The sequence below is a fragment of the Nomascus leucogenys genome, chromosome 9 (genome assembly GCF_006542625.1).
Source record: "Nomascus leucogenys isolate Asia chromosome 9, Asia_NLE_v1, whole genome shotgun sequence".
Lineage (NCBI taxonomy): Eukaryota > Metazoa > Chordata > Mammalia > Primates > Hylobatidae > Nomascus > Nomascus leucogenys.
The window spans coordinates 34,583,690-34,601,857 of record NC_044389.1 but is presented as its reverse complement, the minus strand read 5'-3'; the positions used below and the strand labels follow the sequence as shown (position 1 = coordinate 34,601,857).

The window sequence follows — 18,168 nt, the reverse complement described above, 5'->3', positions numbered from 1 at the left end:
TTCACCCATCCCATTGAAAATTATTGAAAATTATTTTTTAAGTGATAATACCTAGTGTTTGAAGGCGTGTATGCACTAGATAATACCTAGTGTTCGAAGGGGTGAACACACCTAGGTTCCTGGTGGAAAATACAAATTTTTGTAGTGATTTTGGAAAAACGATTCTTAACAATATATTTTAAGATTAAAATATATCACTCATTTTTTAATTTAACAAACATTCCTGGGAATACAGCTCATAGAAATAAGCACCAATACTTAGGAAACATGTATAAGGATGAACATTACAGCATTATTTGAAGTGGCAAAAACTGGGAACAACATGGGAATGTTCTTGAATGGGGGAACTATTATGTAACCATCCATATCATAGACTATAATTTAAGCATTTAAAAGAATGTGTTGGCTGGGCATGGTGGCTCATGTGTATAAATACCCAGCACTTTGGGAGGCCGAGCGGGGAGATCCTTTGAGCCCAAGGGTTCGAGACCAGCCTGGGCAACATAAGTAAAATTTGTCTACAAATAGTCTACAAAATAAAAAAATCTGTCTATAAAATAAAAAAAATTAGCCGAGCGTGGTGGTGCATGCCTGTAGTCCCAGCTACGTGGAAGGATCACTTGAGCCTGGGAGTTTGAGGCTGCAGTGAGTCGTGATCATGCCACTGCACTCCACCCTGGGCTACAGAGCGAGACCCTGTCTCAAAAATAAAATAACGTGTTAGATCTTGCTAATTGATTTAAAGGGACTTTCTTGATATATTGTTAAGGGAGAAGAGTAATATACAGAGAGGTGTCTATAATATACTATTTTGGTAAAATAATGTTGAAAAACTTAAACTTCTCCATATACCTATATAGGAAATAGAAATGTATGTGTATTTGTATATGAGTATAGAAAAAGGCCTAGAAGAAGACATAGAAGGTTGTTAATTGAAGTAGAAGTAGAGGCAAGATGAGAAAATATTTTTAAAATGTATCCACAGTAAAATAACTACATATAATATTATTCCTTTTAATAAAAATATGTATCTTTGTATGAATTTTAAAAAGAATGAAAAAATGATCAACATTTTAATGGTTATTAGAATGATGATATTTCAAGTTATTCCTTATATTTTTCATTGTCATTTGAACTTTTTACAATGATTAGGGTAGGAAAAAACAAGCTAATTTTATCATGAAAATTAAGAAAGCTAAATGGTAGTACTTTTTTCCCCTTCATTTTGCAGTTGTGCTATATTGACTCCCAAACTGATGGTGGAATCCCTTCTTACTGTTTTGCTTTAATGGTGATGTTTTTTCTACAACAGAGAAAACCCCCTCTTCTTCCTTGCTTACTTGGAAGTTGGGTAAGCATGAGTTTGTGATATATATATGCATATATATATATATATATATATAGTTTGCTCTTGCAGAGAACTCTGCTCAAACATTTTAAGCTGGAATTCTGGTTTGTCTGTTTGTCCATCTTTTTTTTTTTTAAATAATTTTTCCACTACCAATTTGGAATGCCTTTTTATATAGATTGAAGGCTTTGACCCAAAAAGAATGGATGACTTTCAGCTGAAGGGCATAGTAGAAGAGAAGTTTGTGAAGTGGGAATATAATTCAAGTAGTGCAACTGAGAAAAACTCAATTGCTGAGGAAAACAAAGCTAAGGCAGACCAACCAAAAGATGATACCAAGAAGACAGAAACAGACAACCAAAGTAATGCCATGAAGGAAAAACATGGCAAAGTAAGCCTTTTTGTTTTTGTTTTTTTGGCTTTTCTATCTGTAGAATTTGTGATGCCTTCGATTGAAGCTATTTTAATTGTAGATTGACCTTGAGCAAGCCTCTTGGCCTCATTTTCCTCATCTATAAAGTGAGGGGTTGATCTGGTTTAGTTTTTCAGTACCAAGATTCTGTAATGAATTTATGCCTTGTTTTGGAAAACTTGTGTTGTTTGAATCATGTCAAGATAAATCTGTCATTTTTCATCTAGACAAGGTAAATTTCCTTCAAGAGTTGGGCTCTGACCAGACTTCAGCATATGGGAATTTTGTTGGCAATTGGGCGGAGAAATAAAGCCTCTGTGCTGTAAGAGAGGGTAGCTTTGCTTATTTGATCATTCAGCATTCATTTATTAAGGACCTGCTATGTGTCAGGCATTATCTTGAGTGCTAGAGAACTAAAGGTACATGGATTATGTCCTCCAGAAGCTTGTAGTCTTCTAAATGGACAGATGCATTATTACAGAAATCTGAACATTTCTGAAATCATTGCTCTAGCTATACTGAATTATTTGTAGTTTCCTGATATACTTGCCTATTGTATTCAACTCTTCCACTTTCCTGGACTACTGTACACTCTCACCTCAAACCACTAATACTCTCAGCTAATGCTTGCTTATTACTTCACTGAGAACTTGCCATGTTCTTATCTAAAGTCATTTTCTTCACTTGTGTATTCAGTCTCATCCTCTCTTGTCTTTTCCAGAATATCACTCTAGCAATTATTCCCTCATAAATTACCAATTTTTCATTCCCTACAAAATCAAACATGCTCTTATTTCTCCCACTGTGAGAAAAATCTGACATCACTTTCCCTCCCAGCTATTCCTTTGCTCCCTTTTGCAGTGAAACTTCTTAAATGTCTGTATTTACTGTTTTTGATTTCTGTTTCCCGTTAACTCACACTAATCAGGCTTTGATGTCACCCCATCAGTTTGCCAAAACTTGTATCATCAATGTCAGTAACCTCCACATTACTAAATCCAGTGGTCATTTCTCAGTTTCTGTTGTTTTTGATTTATTAGGAACATCTGCCAGTTAATTACTTCCCTCTCTGAAAATTTTGTTCACTTGACTTTCAGGACACCAGACCCATGGCTGGTTATTCCTTCTCAGTTTCCTTTGCTGGTTTCTTTTTCCCTCTGTAATCTCTTAAAGTTGAAGTGCTATAGTTCACGATCCCTTTATTCTTGTGTATGTACATTCCGTTGGTAATCCCATCTAATCCTGTGGATTTTAAGTACTGTCTGTATGATGATCACTGTCAAATTCAAATCTCCAGCCAGACCTCTCTCCTGACCACCATAATTGTATAACCAACTGCCCATTTACTGTCTCTACTTAGATGTCTAATAGATGTCTTTTTTTTTTTTTTTTTTTTTTCCTGAGACGGAGTCTCACTCTGTTGCCCAGGCTGGAGTGCAGTGGTGCAATCTCAGCTCACTGAAACCTCTGCCTCCCAGGTTCATGCCATTCTGCTGCCTCAGCTCAGCCTCCCAAGTAGCTGGGACTACAGGTGCCCGCCACCATGCCCGGCTAATTTTTTGTATTTTTAGTAGAAATGGGGTTTCACCGTGTTAGCCAGGATAGTCTCAATCTCCTGACCTCGTGATCTACCTGCCTCGGCCTCCCAAAGTGCCAGGATTACAGGCGTGAGCCACCGCGCCCAGCCATCTAATAGGTGTCTTAATGTATCTAAACTGAATTCCTGATCCTCCCTTTAAACTTGCTCCACACTTAGTTTTTTAATCTTAATTGTTCGCACTGCATCCTTTCAGTTGCTTAATTAACTGAAAGGATGTTTCTTTTAGTTAACCTTGGAGTCATCCTTTACTCCTCTTTCATACCCCCTGTCAAGTCTTGTCAGGAAATCCTGTCATCTTTACTTCAATATATATCCAGAATTTGATTACCTCTCACTACCTCCACTGTTACCTTCCTGGTCCTAGCCACCATCATCTCTGGCCTGGGATACTACTATAGCCTCCTAAGAGGTTTCCCTGTGTCTACCCTTTCCTCTTATGGTCTGTTCTTAACAATCAGAACAGTTCTTCTAAAACTTAAGTCAGATCATGCGCTTCCCTCTCCCCACACTCAAATGCTTCAGTTGTTCCTCATTTCATTTAGATAACAAGCCAAACAGCCCTTCCTGGCTCTTTGCTTTCTTTCCTCTTCTACTCTTCCTCTCACTCTATCTTGGTTTTCTTTTTAAAACTGGTCTCATTCTTTGTGCGTTTGCACTGTTTCCCATTCCTACAGCACTTTTCCCTCTTCTTAAACCGTACCTTCTCAATAATTCTTATCCTGACTACTCTACTGAACACTGTGACCTTCTCCTGCTTCCACACTCCCATCCTTTTTAGCGTACTCAACTCTCTTTTTTTCTGTAGTACTTATCTTTTAAGTTACTATGTAATTTACTTATTAAATATGTTTGTTGTCTTTCCATAGAAAGTAAGCTCCATGAAGGCAAGGATCTTTGGGGTTTTTTTCCCTCAAAGATATATCCTAAGTGCCTAGAACACTGCCTTGCACAAAGTAGGCACTCAATGAATAGTTGCAGAATGGAATGTGAGAATGATTGTTTCATTGTGTTTATGCTGCCTAGTGATTACTTTTAGCCAGGTTTCATCTAGCTAATTCTTTGGAATTCAGGTGTTACATCTTCTGTTATGATTCCCCTGATTTAGAGGCCCATCTTAGCATGTAGCCCTTACTATAATTGTTAAATTGTCTCTCCCCCTTCTAATAGTCTATGAAGTAGGACCTTATTTAGGTGGCAGTATAGTATAGTGATTCACTGCATGGACCCAGTAGCCAGGTGGTCTTCTAACTATCCACTTCATGGAATAGTTAGAATTAATTGTTAATATATGTGCAGCTTTTAGAAGAGTGAATGGTACATGGTAGACCTTATGTATAAGTGTGAGCTTTCTTTACTTTATGATATTCCCAACAATGTCAGGGACATAGGAGGTTCTAAAGAAATGTTTGCTGAATGAAAGAATTAGTGTTTTTGAAAGCCAGGGCATTTGCTTATATTTTAAAATTAATTATTGGAAAAAGGAGTCGTAGTAGTTACGCAGTGGTTTGCAGCTTTGGCTGCACATGAAAATTACTTTAGGGAGCTTTAAAAATACCATGGCCTAGGCCGGTAGCCTAGTCAATTAGCAGAATCTTGGGAGGGGTGTAGAAGGTGGGGGTGGTGTGGAATTCAGGTACTAGTGTATTTTACTGCTCTCCACATGATTCTAATGTGCAGCCAAGTTCGAGAATCACTGGTTCGGTGGAAAGAATGCAGAATTCCTAGGAGTCAGTAAACTGGGACTTTGTTCCCAGCTTTGCTTCAAACTGACAGCTTTTTGGCAAATTACTCCTTCATGTCTGTTTTTGAAAATGGGATCTCCAAGGTCTTCTCTAACTGAAAATCTGTTGATTTTATGGTTTTGTTAAGCTTAAATGAAAAGTGTTTTTTCTTTTGCAGTCTCCTTTAACATTGGAAACACCAAATTGGGTATCCTTGGGACAGTTATGGTTAGAGCTGCTAAAATTTTACACACTGGATTTTGCTTTGGAGGAATATGTCATATGTGTACGGATACAAGATATTTTAACAAGAGAAAATAAAAACTGGCCTAAAAGGCGAATAGCCATTGAAGGTGAGATGATATGTTGTATTTCATTTGGAGAATATTTTTTATGCGCTACTCATTATCTAATTCAGTGTTAATAATCCTTTGGCTTTGTAGCACTATATATATATGTCACTAAATTGTCATTCTTTATTTTTAATTTTTTTAGAGACAGGGTCTTGCCCTGTCGCCCAGGCAGGAGTGCAGTGATAGGATCATGGCTTACTGCATCCTCAAACTCATGGGTTCAAGGGATCCTCAGCCTCCTAAGTAGCTAGGACTATAGGCTTGTGCTACCATGCCCAGCTAATTTTTTTTATTTTTTGTAGAGATGGGGGTCTCACTGTGTTGCTCAGGCTGGTCTGGAACTCTTGGCCTCAAGTGATCCTTCTGCATTGGTCTCTCAAAGTGCTGGGATGATAGGTGTGAGCCCCCGTGCATGGCCTTCATTATTTATTTAGATTCTTTGTCAAGTCTATTATAGTTTTATAGAATTAGTATTTATTTAAAGATTTCTGCCATATATGGTTAAGGTCAGTAATTAGCATTTTTTAAATTTGAAAACTTTATTTTTTAATTATGCAAACTTACAGAAATACAGAAAAATATAAGTTATGAATACCATAAGATCTTTTTGAATAAATTTGTGTCATGAGATTATGAGAAAGTTTTCATTGTCTTTTAAAGTACCTCACCTAATAAATGTGGCTTCGCTAAGGAGAAAAATAAAAATTGATGTTGACAAAGTTTCACATCAGATCCCAAGACCATTAAGATCTTCAGAGATACAGAAAACAATAGAGTGGCTCCTCAATTCTTAATCAAAAATTTAAATTTCACAGCATTTCACTTACCTTTTGTAGATAAGAAATTGAATTTATGTCCGTTTTAGTCTGTTCAGCCTACATCTTATTCCATTCCCTCACTCCTGCTGGCCTTTTCTACTGTGAGTTCAACCCAGAAATATTCTGAAATATACATGCAAACATTTATACACATCTTGTACTCTTATATATAGTAAATAAATGAGCTCTGAAGCCTTCCAGCCATAATTTATCTCTATTTTTTTCTTTCTTTTCCCCCCCTTTTTCATTTGCTTTGGGAAGTGAGGAAGAAAGTAGAAAAATCTTTTTAAAGCCTGTGGATTTAGATAGCAGCAAAAAGTAACAGATGCCCCAGCTTTAACAGTTTGAAGCCTGGCCTGTTAATACCAAAAGATCTTAAGTAGTGGAGAGCATATGTATTGTCTTTTTGGTGCACTGTTCATTTTTCCTGGGGCTTATCTATATTTAAGGCTTACAGATATTTTCAGAAATCTGCCATGTTAATAATAAGGATGCAGCTGTGTCAAGACTTTGCAGGGTAGTTATTTTTGACTGGATCGAAATTTAAATATTGGATTAATTTTTACTTTTTTAGGTTTCTTGCTTTTTTGCTGTTTCTTCCTACTACTGTCTGTTACATATTATTACTATTATTTTGAGACAAGGTCTGGCTCTGTTGCCCAGGCTGAAGTGCAGTGGTGCAATCTCAGCTCACTGCAACCTCCGCCTCCCAGGCTCAAGCCATTCTCCCACCTTAGCCTCCTGAACAGCTGGGACAACAGGCGCGTACCACCATGTCTGGCTAATTTTTGTATTTTTTTGTAGAGATGGGATTTATCTCACTAAAGTTAAATCTTAAAATCAGTTTTTTTCCAAGTTGAAGCCTTGAGAGTTTTAGGTTTTACTTGTTTATATTGCAAAGAGCATATAACTATATTAAAGAACACTATGACCTGGGCGCAGTGGCTCATGCCTGTAATCCCAACACTTTGGGAGGCTGAAGCAGCCGGATCACCTGAGGTCAAAAGTTCAAGACCAGCCTGGCCAACATGGTGAAACTCCATCTCTACTAAAAATACAAAAATTAGCTGGGCATGGTGGCATGTGCCCATAGTCCCAGCTACTCGGGAGGCTGAGTCAGGAGAATCTCTTGAACCTGGGAGGCAGAGGTTGCAGTGAGCTGAGATCATAGCACTGTACTCCAGCTTGGGGGACAGAGCAAGACTCCATCTCAAAAGAAAAAAAAAAACTCCTTTTTCCACAATTTCATCATTGAAACTAATTACCTAGTTGGCCTTCTCAGCCATCCCATTATTAGTTATCTTATTATTAGTCTTGTTTATTTTTCCTTTTAGCTTTTTATTTTATGAGAGAAAGAAAAAAAATGTTGCAATTGTATTTCCTCCCATTTTCAGGAACTTTCGTTGGGAGTCTAGCTTAGAAAAACCCCTTGGGAAAATGTATTCTGACAATTTATCAGTTAAGATCTACTCGTATGAGCTTGGAAATGTAGTTTGTTAGTAGAGACTTAGCTATTTACCATTTTCTGTTTTGCTAGATCCATTTTCAGTCAAGAGGAATGTTGCACGGAGCTTAAACAGCCAGCTGGTTTACGAATATGTTGTGGAGAGATTTAGGGCAGCTTATCGGTATTTTGCCTGTCCTCAGACGAAGGGTGGAAATAAGTCTACAGTGGACTTCAAGAAAAGAGAGAAGGGGAAAATAAGCAATAAGAAACCAGTCAAGTCGAACAATATGGCAACCAATGGTTGTATTCTGCTTGGGGAAACCACAGAAAAAATAAATGCAGAAAGAGAGCAACCTGTTAAATATGATGAAATGGAATGTACATCACAGAGATGTATTATTGACAACAACAATTTGTTGGTAAATGAACTAGATTTTGCTGACCACGGACAGGACTCTTCATCTCTTTCTACCAGCAAAAGCAGTGAATTAGAGCCAAAATCAGATAAGAAACAAGATGATTTAGCGCCTTCAGAAACTTGTTTAAAAAAAGAGCTCAGCCAATGTAATTGCATTGATTTGTCTAAGTCGCCTGACCCAGATAAATCTACTGGAACAGACTGCAGGTCAAATTTAGAAACAGAGAGTTCACATCAGAGTGTGTGCACCGACACATCTGCTACCTCTTGCAACTGCAAAGCTACAGAAGATGTTTCTGACCTTAATGATGATGATAACCTCCCCACCCAGGAATTATATTATGTGTTTGATAAATTTATTTTAACCTCTGGCAAGGTAGGATACAGTTTGTAAATGATCTATAAGATTTTGTGGTTGTTGTATGACTATGTATATTTTTTAGATTAGAAATGTAAAAATAGCTATATATAGTGGTGACTTGTTTTGGAATGATATTTTGGTATGTATTTTACCTTTTGTGTTTTTCATATAGTTGCCTTTAAATAATGTATATAAAGCCTCAAAAGATTTCAGCATTCTATTACCAGTTGGTTTCCTTTACTTTCTCATGTATGAAAGGATTCATCTGATATTTCATGAAAATCTTAGCAAAGGTAGCCTGCATTTTAAATATTGCTTATTTTGTATTTGTTTCTTTTTTTTCCCCCAACAAAAGCCACATTCAAGCTTATTTTTATACATAAAATTTTTCTTCCCCCAAAAATAAAAGGTTTGTAAATTCTAATAGTATTCTACTTTAAAGATATTTTTAGAGGGGGGAAATATAAGCATACTAAAGGTAGTTGAGGGAAACTAGGATTAGTAGTCAAAAAAATGAAGAATCCAGATTCTGTTTCTGCTGCTGAGCCTCTGGATTTTGGCTTATCCTGTATGAATTACAGGAATCCAAACTTTTCTACTTTTTCTTTTCAAGTAAGATAGCATGAACTTATTATTACTATTATTTTGAGACAAGGTCTGGCTCTGTTGCCCAGACTGAAGTGCAGTGGTGCAATCTCAGCTCACTGCAACCTCCGCCTCCCAGGCTCAAGCCATTCTCCCACCTCAGCCTCCTGAGTAGCTGGGACAATAGGCTCATACCACCATGTCTGGCTAATTTTTGTATTTTTTTTGTAGAGACGGGATTTCGCCATGTTGCCCAGGCTGGTCTCGAACTCGTGAGCTCAAGTGATCCGCCTGCCTTGGCCCCCCAAAGTGCTGGGATTATAGATGTGAGCTACTGCACCCGGCCAGATAGTCTGAACTTTAAGTCATAAAGGAAATCATTTAAAATCATAGGAAAAAACCCATTGAACAGGAAGTAAGCAATAACTGCTTTGTGAATAAAACAAAGTTTTAACCAAATCACATTACTTCAAGTGCATTCCAGATAATTGAAATATCATTATTATTATCCATGTGAAAAAATGATTATACAGATCATTCATAAGCCAAGTAGAATATTAAAAAAAAAAAAGGGAAGCCATCTAGCCTTATCCAGGCTTATTGTTTTATCAGTAATTATTGACAAGCTTTAAGATGTTTAACCTAATTATTAAATAGTATTGCCTATTTTTAAAAAATCTGCTTTATTAAAGTATGGCTAGCATTTAAAAAGCTATAGATATTTAATGTCTACAACTGGATGTGTTTGAACTTAAGTATATATATTATTATCACTGTCAATGCCACAAACCTGTCCATCCATCAGCTCCAAAAGTACCCTCTGCTTTTTTTCCTTTTGTTGTTAGAGAGCTTAAGAGGTACCTTATTAGCAAATTTAAGAATATAATACAGTATTGTTAATCTGTACAGATTTCCAGAACTACTTTGTACAGATCTCTGGAACTTATTTATTTTGCATAAATGAAACTTTGTACCCTTTGACCAACACCTCCCCGTTTTCCCCTCCCAGTAAGCAGTATTTCTTCATTCTGTATAAATATACATCTGTTGCATTTTATCTAGGTTGCAGTATTTAAGGCACATGGACTATTGAAAGCATCAAATAAATGGCAGGTTTTTAGAAAACTTAATTATATAACTTCAGTTTACATGTCTTATGCTTTATACTTTTTTTCCTGGAAACTTAGGGTAAGTACTGTTTCTCCAGTTTTCATTTTTACTATTTAAAGAGTTTCCTGCCTAAATATGTCATTTTTTAAAAAAAGCTTTGAAAAGGTGATAGAGATTCTTATAGTACTGTTAATTAGCCCACAGTGCATCATTCTTACAAAGAGAGATTTCTTTATATAATTTGTATCAGAATTTATGGCTATATAAATGTCCAGGCTAACATTGGAGAAAGACACTTACAGGATGTAGGCATATTACAGTAAAGAAAAGAGTATTGGTGTTTTTTAAACATATGTGTTTGTTTCATTGAGTTGGCATAAATTTTTGTGTTTTAACCACTTGTTTGGTGTCCATTGAAATACATTTAAAATGGTTATATAGGGTTTGGAGTTCATTTTGTGGCTATTGAATAAGTTACTGTTCGTATGAAGCTAATTTATTTTTAGTGTTCAGTCTGCAGTTTGGTCTCTTGAGCAACTAATTTAATAAATTGAACCAACTAAGTGAGGGTTCTGTGATTGATTCAGAAAATAGAAAATGTTTGGAGTGAAATGAAAGGTGCACCTTAAAATTTCTTTATAACCTATTTTGTTAGATCTCAGTGAGTTAAAAATATAATGCATATATTTTCCTTTGGGAGCTGTTTGAATGAACTCATACTTTCTGCATCTCCTGGCATTTTCTGTATCTTCCATTTTCAGGTTAATTTAATCCTTGATATAATTTTAGTGGGGAAGAAAAAGTGGTTGACTCAAAAAAGTTTTTTGTAGCTAATACTGCATTTTAACAACATGTTTTTTTTTTTTAATTACCTCCTGAAAGCACAGGTTATCAAAACTGAGTTACATAAAAGATTTGTTTTGAATTCACTTCCTAAGTGATGATGTCCCTCAAAAGTTTATTAGATTAGATTTCTTTTTATCTTTGTGTAGCCACCAACGATAGTATGCAGCATCTGCAAAAAGGATGGCCATTCAAAGAATGATTGCCCAGAGGATTTTAGGAAAATTGATCTAAAACCTCTACCACCAATGACAAACCGATTTCGGGAAATACTTGATTTAGTATGTAAAAGATGTTTTGGTAAGTCTTTCATTACTACAAGTATTGGGACTAGATTCCTTCTTAGATATTAAATATTAATTTTCTGATTTAAAAACAGTTTGTTTACGTTTTGTTTTGCTAGAGGTTTTTGAATAGATACCCAAGCACAGATATTTACTAAATGACTGTTATGTGCAAGGCATCATGGTAAATGCCAAGGGGAATTGAGAGTCCATATATATTGCTTTTAAGGAGCTTAAAATATGGATATGAGCTGTCTAACATGGTAGCTTCTAGCCTATGTGGCTTTTAAATTTAAATCAATTAAAATTAAATTAAAAACCAGGTTCTTCAGTTTTATACTAGACATATCTCAAGTACTCAGTAGCTATATGTGGCTAGTGGCTGCTGCATTGGACAGCATTGATAGAGAACATTTTCATCATTGCAGCGTTCTTGGATAACACTGCTCTAGATGGATTAATATGGCATTTATGTAAATTGCCATAATTGGAAATAGAATGTGTTACATGCTATAGTAATGGTAAATGAAACGCAGTGTAAACACAGTTTTATCTGGGGTGGATTAGAGGAATCAGGATTAATGATGTGATATTTGAGATGGACCTTGAGCTGCATTTTTAAATGTCAAAGATTTATGCATAAAACGTCAAAGATTATGCCTGTAATCCCAGCATTTTGGGAGGCCAAGGTGGGCGGATCATGAGGTCAGGAGTTCGAGACCAGCCTGGCCAACATGGTGAAACCCTGTCTCTACTTAAAATACAGAAATTAGCCGGGCATGGTGGCCGGTGCCTGTAGTCCCAGTAACTCGCGAGTCTGAGGCAGGAGAATCGCTTGGACCCGGGAGGTGGAGGTTGTGGTGAGCCAAGATTATGCCACTGCACTCCAGCCTGGGCAACAGAGTGAGACTCCGTCTTAAAAAAAAAAAAAAAAAAAAAAAAAAAAAAAAAAAAAAAAAAAAAAAGCATAGAGTGCATAATTTGTTTGGGGGAATAATTGCCTTTGATTTGGTAGGGTATAAGAAAGGCAATAGAGAGAGATAAGGCTATAAAGATATTTTGGGGAAAGCCCTGCATGCCTTTATTCAGCAAACGTTTACGGAGTACCTGGGAGTCACCTTTACTCAGCAAACATTTATGAATTACTTGCAGTGTCCAGGTAAGATAAAATTTCTGGTCATAACATTTAGTGCTTCATTGTAATCTCTCCCTTCTTCCCCATTTCTGCCTCCCACTTTTCTGCTTTTGTCACTATAGATAGTTTGCATTTTCTAGAGTTCTGTAAAAGTGGAATTATACAGAATGTATTCTTTTTTATGTCTGGCTTTTTTCACTCAGTATAATTACTTTGAGATTTATTTATGTTGTTGTGTATCAGTGGTTAATTTCTTCTTGTATCTGAGTAGTGTAGTTTATCCATTCACCTGTTGATAAATATTTGTCTCATTTCAAAATTTTGGCTGGGTGGGTCTGGGTATGAACATATGCTTTTATTTATCTTGGCTAAATACTTAGAATGGCTGGGTCATGGCACATGTTTTTTAGCAGCTTTATTAAGATACAATTTACATTTACTTTTACTTATTTAGTCATTTATTTACCTCAATGTGGGCTCATAGATATTTGATACTTTGGGTTATAATTGAATATAATTTTCTTTTGTTCAGATTATTCTAGCTTTGGCCATTGGGAGCTCTTTTACTTGACTACCTAGTCCCTTTTATATATATCCGTCAGTGTGTGGTTTTTTTGTTTGTTTGGGTTTTAACACTTCCATACTTTCTGGCACTACAAGATGCTCCTGGCACTGCATGTATATTTTGTGCCCTACTCCTAGAATTGGACATTTGTCCAAGGAGCTGTGGTTCCTTCTATTGGAGAATGAGATTAGAAACCAAGACCTGAACACTAGATGTGCTTGCTGTTACTGGGCTGTCATTGCTTTGAGGCCATCTCAGAGCAAGAAAATACGTGTGTATATACTAATCTACGTATATAAACTTACTATAAATATTTCTATATGTAGCCGTCTTTTTTTTTTTTTTTTTTCTGGAGACTGAATCTCGCTGTGTCGCCCAGGCTGGAGTGCAGTGGCGCCATCTCAGCTCACTGCAAGCTCTGCCTCCTGGGTTCCTGCCAATTCTCCTGCCTCAGCCTCCCGAGTAGCTGGGACTACAGGCTCGTGCCACCACACCCGGCTAATTTTTTGTATTTTTAGTAGACACAGGGTTTCCCTGTGTTAGCCGGGATGGTCTTGATCTCCTGACCTTGTGATCCGCCCTCCTCGGCCTCCCAAAGTGCTGAGATTACAGGCGTGAGCCACGGCGCACAGCCTATATGTAGCCATCTTATCTGTATTAAACCAAACATGATTTCATAATGGTATATCCAACTAACTCATTACCACATGGCTCGTTTTAGCCACGCATATATGTAAACCCCCACTCCAACAGTGAGAAACCTGGTTCCCACCATCTATTATTCATTTTTTAAATTGTTCCATTTTAGTACATATGTATAGCAGTATCAGAACTGTTAACCAATACCCCTGTGGGAAACAACTTTATTAACTAGAGTGCAGTGCTTATGTATGGTTTCTTTTGCCCTTAGTCTTATCAATTCCACTCATTTTCAAATTTACTTAGGTCAGCACCTTTCCCCCCACTCCCTCATGTGAAGTTGTTTCATACATTTATAATACAGTTAGATTATTTTGTTACAGTCTACATTACATCCTGAGATCCTCTGACCTCCTAGATGATTTTTTTAAAATTGCATACATTAAGGCTCACTCTTTGTGCTGCAAAGTTCTGTGGGTTTTGACAAGTGCATTGTGTCATGTATCCACCATTAGAGTGTCATACAGAATAGTTTCACTGCCCTAAAACAAGTTAACAAATTACATTAATTTCATTTATTTAACTCCCCTTCTGTAAGCACTGATAAACTGCATTTGTCTGTCGCCCAGGCTGGAGTGCAGTGGCGCAATCTCGGCTCACTGCAAGCTCTGCCTCCCGGGTTCATGCCATTCTCCTGCCTCAGCCTCCCGAGTAGCTGGGACTACAGGCGCCCGCCACCACGCCCGGCTAATTTTTTGTATTTTTAGTAGAGACGGGGTTTCACCGTGGTCTCGATCTCCTGACCTCGTGATCCGCCCGCCTCGGCCTCCCAGAGTGCTGGGATTACAAGCGTGAGCCACCGTGCCCGGCCACTGCATTTGTTTTTAAAAAGCTGAATATTAGTTTAATTCATTATAACAAATTATTAATAAATTACTGCTTTGTTTCTGTTACTGTATTAACTTTTGGGGATAAGTCTGGAAGAGATAGGGAAAAAAAGACTTTGTTCTTAAGAAATATATGGACTTATTTGGAAAAATAAGATGAATATAAATGAAATAACTAGAAAACCAAAAGGACAAAATAAATTAGGTACTAGACTGTGGCACACAGTTTGAAGAACCAAAGAAGTGTGGAACTAAGGAGAGATGATTGAAGGCTGTGGTTAGGCAAAACAGTTTATAGGGAAGATAGAAATTTTGACCAGGCATTTGAGGGAACTGTTAAATTTGAGTGGGCCAGATGCCTAGTGTAGCAACATGAATACAGATCTTAACAGATGGGAAAATAAGCATGGATATGGAGGAGAGTGAAGAAGTAAATAGGTTTGTAGCTATACGGAAAATGATCATGCGAAATGTACATATATCTTAAAAATTATTTTTCTGTTTCATTTATTTTCGTTTCTTCCCCTGGGTTGCTAAACAGAAAAACGGTTTTTTTCCTTCTGTCTCCCAGACCCTTCCCCAGTAACATTTATGGTTTTAAAGTCAGAGAAGTCAACAAATAATGAACAAACTGTAAGTAAAATTTTTAGGGTAAAAACTTGAAGATGTTTTCAGATTCTGTTTTCCTTACTTTGCTTTTTCCTTTTTTCTTCTTTTTATAAACCCAGATGAGTTATCACCACCTTGTTCTGAACAACACAACAGGGAGCAAATTTTAATTGGCTTGGAAAAGTTTATTCAAAAAGAATATGATGGTATGTCATAGGTTAAAAATTTTATTGCATTTTTGCTGTAGTCATATAGTCTTGAGTTTCATTTATTTAAAAATATTTATTGAATGTTATGTGTTAAGTGCTATTTTAGTTGCTGGGAATACAGTGATAATAAAAGAGATGAAACCTCATGAAGCTTATGTTTCAAACGGGGAGACAAATAGTGGACTAATAAATATATAATATTATGTCAGCAAATAATACATGCTGTTAAAAGTGTAGGAGATAAAAGAATTGAAGTGATGGGGTGTTATGATAGGCCTCTCTCATAAGGTAGCATTTGAGCAGAATCCTGAAGAACATGAAGGAGCAAGTTATATAAATATCCAAGGAGAAAACATTGTTGATGGAACAAGACTAGATTATGTCTGGCATATTTGAGGAATAGCCAGGAAGTCAGTGTGGCTGGAGTGGAGTATTAGAGGTAGATTGTAATGTATAGAAGAGGTCAGAGAGGTGGTCTAGGGATTGAGTCATTAGTGCCTTATGGATGTTGGTAGAAAGACTTTGAATTTTATTCTGAGTACCTAATGAAAATCTTTTAGAGGATTTTTAGTTAATAAATGACATGATCTGAGAGAATGGGTTGCTGAGCTATAAGACTAGAAGCAAGCAGAACATTTAGGAGGCTGCTGTGTGAGTCCAGAGTAGATGAGAAGTGGTCAGATTTGGGATATATTTTGAAGGTAGAACCAATAGGATTTGCTGATGGAAAATGTGAGGTGTGAGAGAAAGAAAGAAATCAAGGATGGTTTCAAGGTTTTTGCTATAACAGTTACAATGGGTGGTCCTATATAACTGAGATGGCAAAGAGAGCAGGAAGAGTAAGTTTTGGGCATGAGGATGAAGAATAAAGATTTTTGTGACTAAATATTTTAGAAAAGGATAAAAGTTTACTTTAATCAGAATGAATTTGTACTTTTACAAGATGACCCATTATGTGCTATATATTACATTTAAAAGTATTTGAAAACAGTATTTTTTAATTAAAAAATTATATTATCATTATTGTTTTTTAGAGACAGGGTCTCACTTTGTTGCCCAGACTGGAGTGCAGTGGCATGATCATAGCTCACTGCAGCCTCAAACTTCCGGGCTCAAGCAGTCCTCCTGCCTTAGCCTCCTAAGTCGTTAGGACTACAGGTGTGTGCCACCATGCTTGGCTAATGTATTTTTTATTAAGAAATTTTTTTTTTGGCCAGGTGCGGTGGCTTACACCTATAATCCCAGCACTTTGGGAGGCTGAGGCAGGTGGATCACCTGAGGTCAGGAGTTCGAGACAAGCCTGGCCAACATGGTGAAACCCGTCTCTACTAAAAGTACAAGAATTTGCTGGGCGTGGTGGCACACGCCTATAGTCCCAGCTACTCAGGCTGTGGCAGGAGAATCACTTGAACCTGGGAGGCAGAGGTTGCAGTGAGCCAAGATCATGCCTTTGCACTCCAGTCTGGGTGACAAGAGCGAAACTCCGTCTCAAAAAAGAAATATATGTATATATATATATTTTTTTTTTATTTTTATTTTTTTTGAAATAGGATATTGCTCTGTCACACAGGCTCAACTGCTCAAGCGATCCTCCTACCTTAGTCTCCTGAGTAGCTGGGACCACAGGTGCGCGCCACCACACCCAGCACATTATTTTTTGTAGAGATGGAGTCTCACCATGTTTTCCAAGCAGGTCTCAAACTCCTGAACTCAAGTGATCCACCCACCTCAGTTTCCCAGAATTCTAGGATTACAGGCATGAGCCACCGCACCTCGCCTTCTTTTTTATTTTAAAAAATTTTTATAAAGACAAAGTCTCACCATGTTGCCCAGGCTGGTCTCAAACGATCCTCCCACCTTGGCTTCCTGAAGCACTGGGATTATAGGAGTATATAAAGTATTGACCAAATCTAAGTCTCTATTATATAAAACTCATGCTCAGTTTTATTTGCTGATGAGTATAGCTTCTTTTTTGCCTCTCAGCTATCATTGAAATTTCAAGTAGAGCATCAGAACTGGATGGGGGTATGAAGTTTTGAAGGTACAGAGTGTCCTGTAAATGTGTAGTCTACTTTAGAATTAATAGGAAGAGCCAGGCCCAGTGGCACACACCTGTTATCCCAGCCACTTGGGAGGTTGAGGTGGGAGTATTGCTTGAGGCAAGGAGTTCAAGACTGTAGTGTATAATGATTGTGCCTGTGAATAGCCAGTGCACTCTAGCCTGGGCAATATAGCAAGACCCTGTCTCTAAAAAAAAAAAAAAAGTAATGGGAAGAAAAATCCAATTCTGTTAAACCATAGCTTATTTGAAATGGTAGCTGTTATTGGATGACACTCAGTCTGAAGTGTTAACCCTGTCATAATTTATATCAAGTGGACTATAATCACTCATTTTTGGAAGAGAATCATATACTAAGGTGATATTTGTAAACCTACATGAATTGTGCTTTGAAAGAACTAATTTATTTTTAAGAGGGCAGTCCTCAAATATTGATCTTAACTATTGGTAGTGATGTTGAGAATGTATAAAAGCAGATGGATTTATTACGTAAGTCGGAAAAAGCTAAAAGTCTCAATGATTGTTTGGATGTGGACATTGAGAGAGGGATACTAAGGATTGCACCTGTATTTCTGATGTGGGCAGCTGAGTACATGATGGTACTATTTGCTAAGAAGAGGGATAATAGAAATAATAATAGACTTGGGGCAAAGTTGATAGTTCAGACATGTTGAATTTATGATGTCTGTGGAAAATTGGAAAAAGCAGTTGGGTACATCGGTATGGGAACTTGGGCAAAAGCTTGGGCTCAAGATGTTTTGGAAT

The 18,168-nt window shown here is 37.1% G+C and overlaps 1 protein-coding gene across 6 annotated transcripts in view; it reads left to right on the top strand.

Moving 5' to 3' along the window:
• Positions 1–18,168, top strand: part of TUT4 (terminal uridylyl transferase 4) — a 133,234-nt gene that overhangs the window by 72,840 nt on the left and 42,226 nt on the right. For 5 of the 6 annotated variants that reach the window (XM_030818810.1, XM_030818809.1, XM_030818812.1 and 2 more), the window contains exons 10-15: positions 1,232–1,351; positions 1,527–1,739; positions 5,260–5,434; positions 7,790–8,493; positions 11,166–11,316; positions 15,255–15,341. In XM_030818810.1, the coding sequence (XP_030674670.1) occupies positions 1,232–1,351; positions 1,527–1,739; positions 5,260–5,434; positions 7,790–8,493; positions 11,166–11,316; positions 15,255–15,341 (1,450 nt within the window). The remainder of the gene's footprint in view (positions 1–1,231; positions 1,352–1,526; positions 1,740–5,259; positions 5,435–7,789; positions 8,494–11,165; positions 11,317–15,254; positions 15,342–18,168) is intronic. The other variant, XM_030818813.1, reaches the window with a different exon arrangement.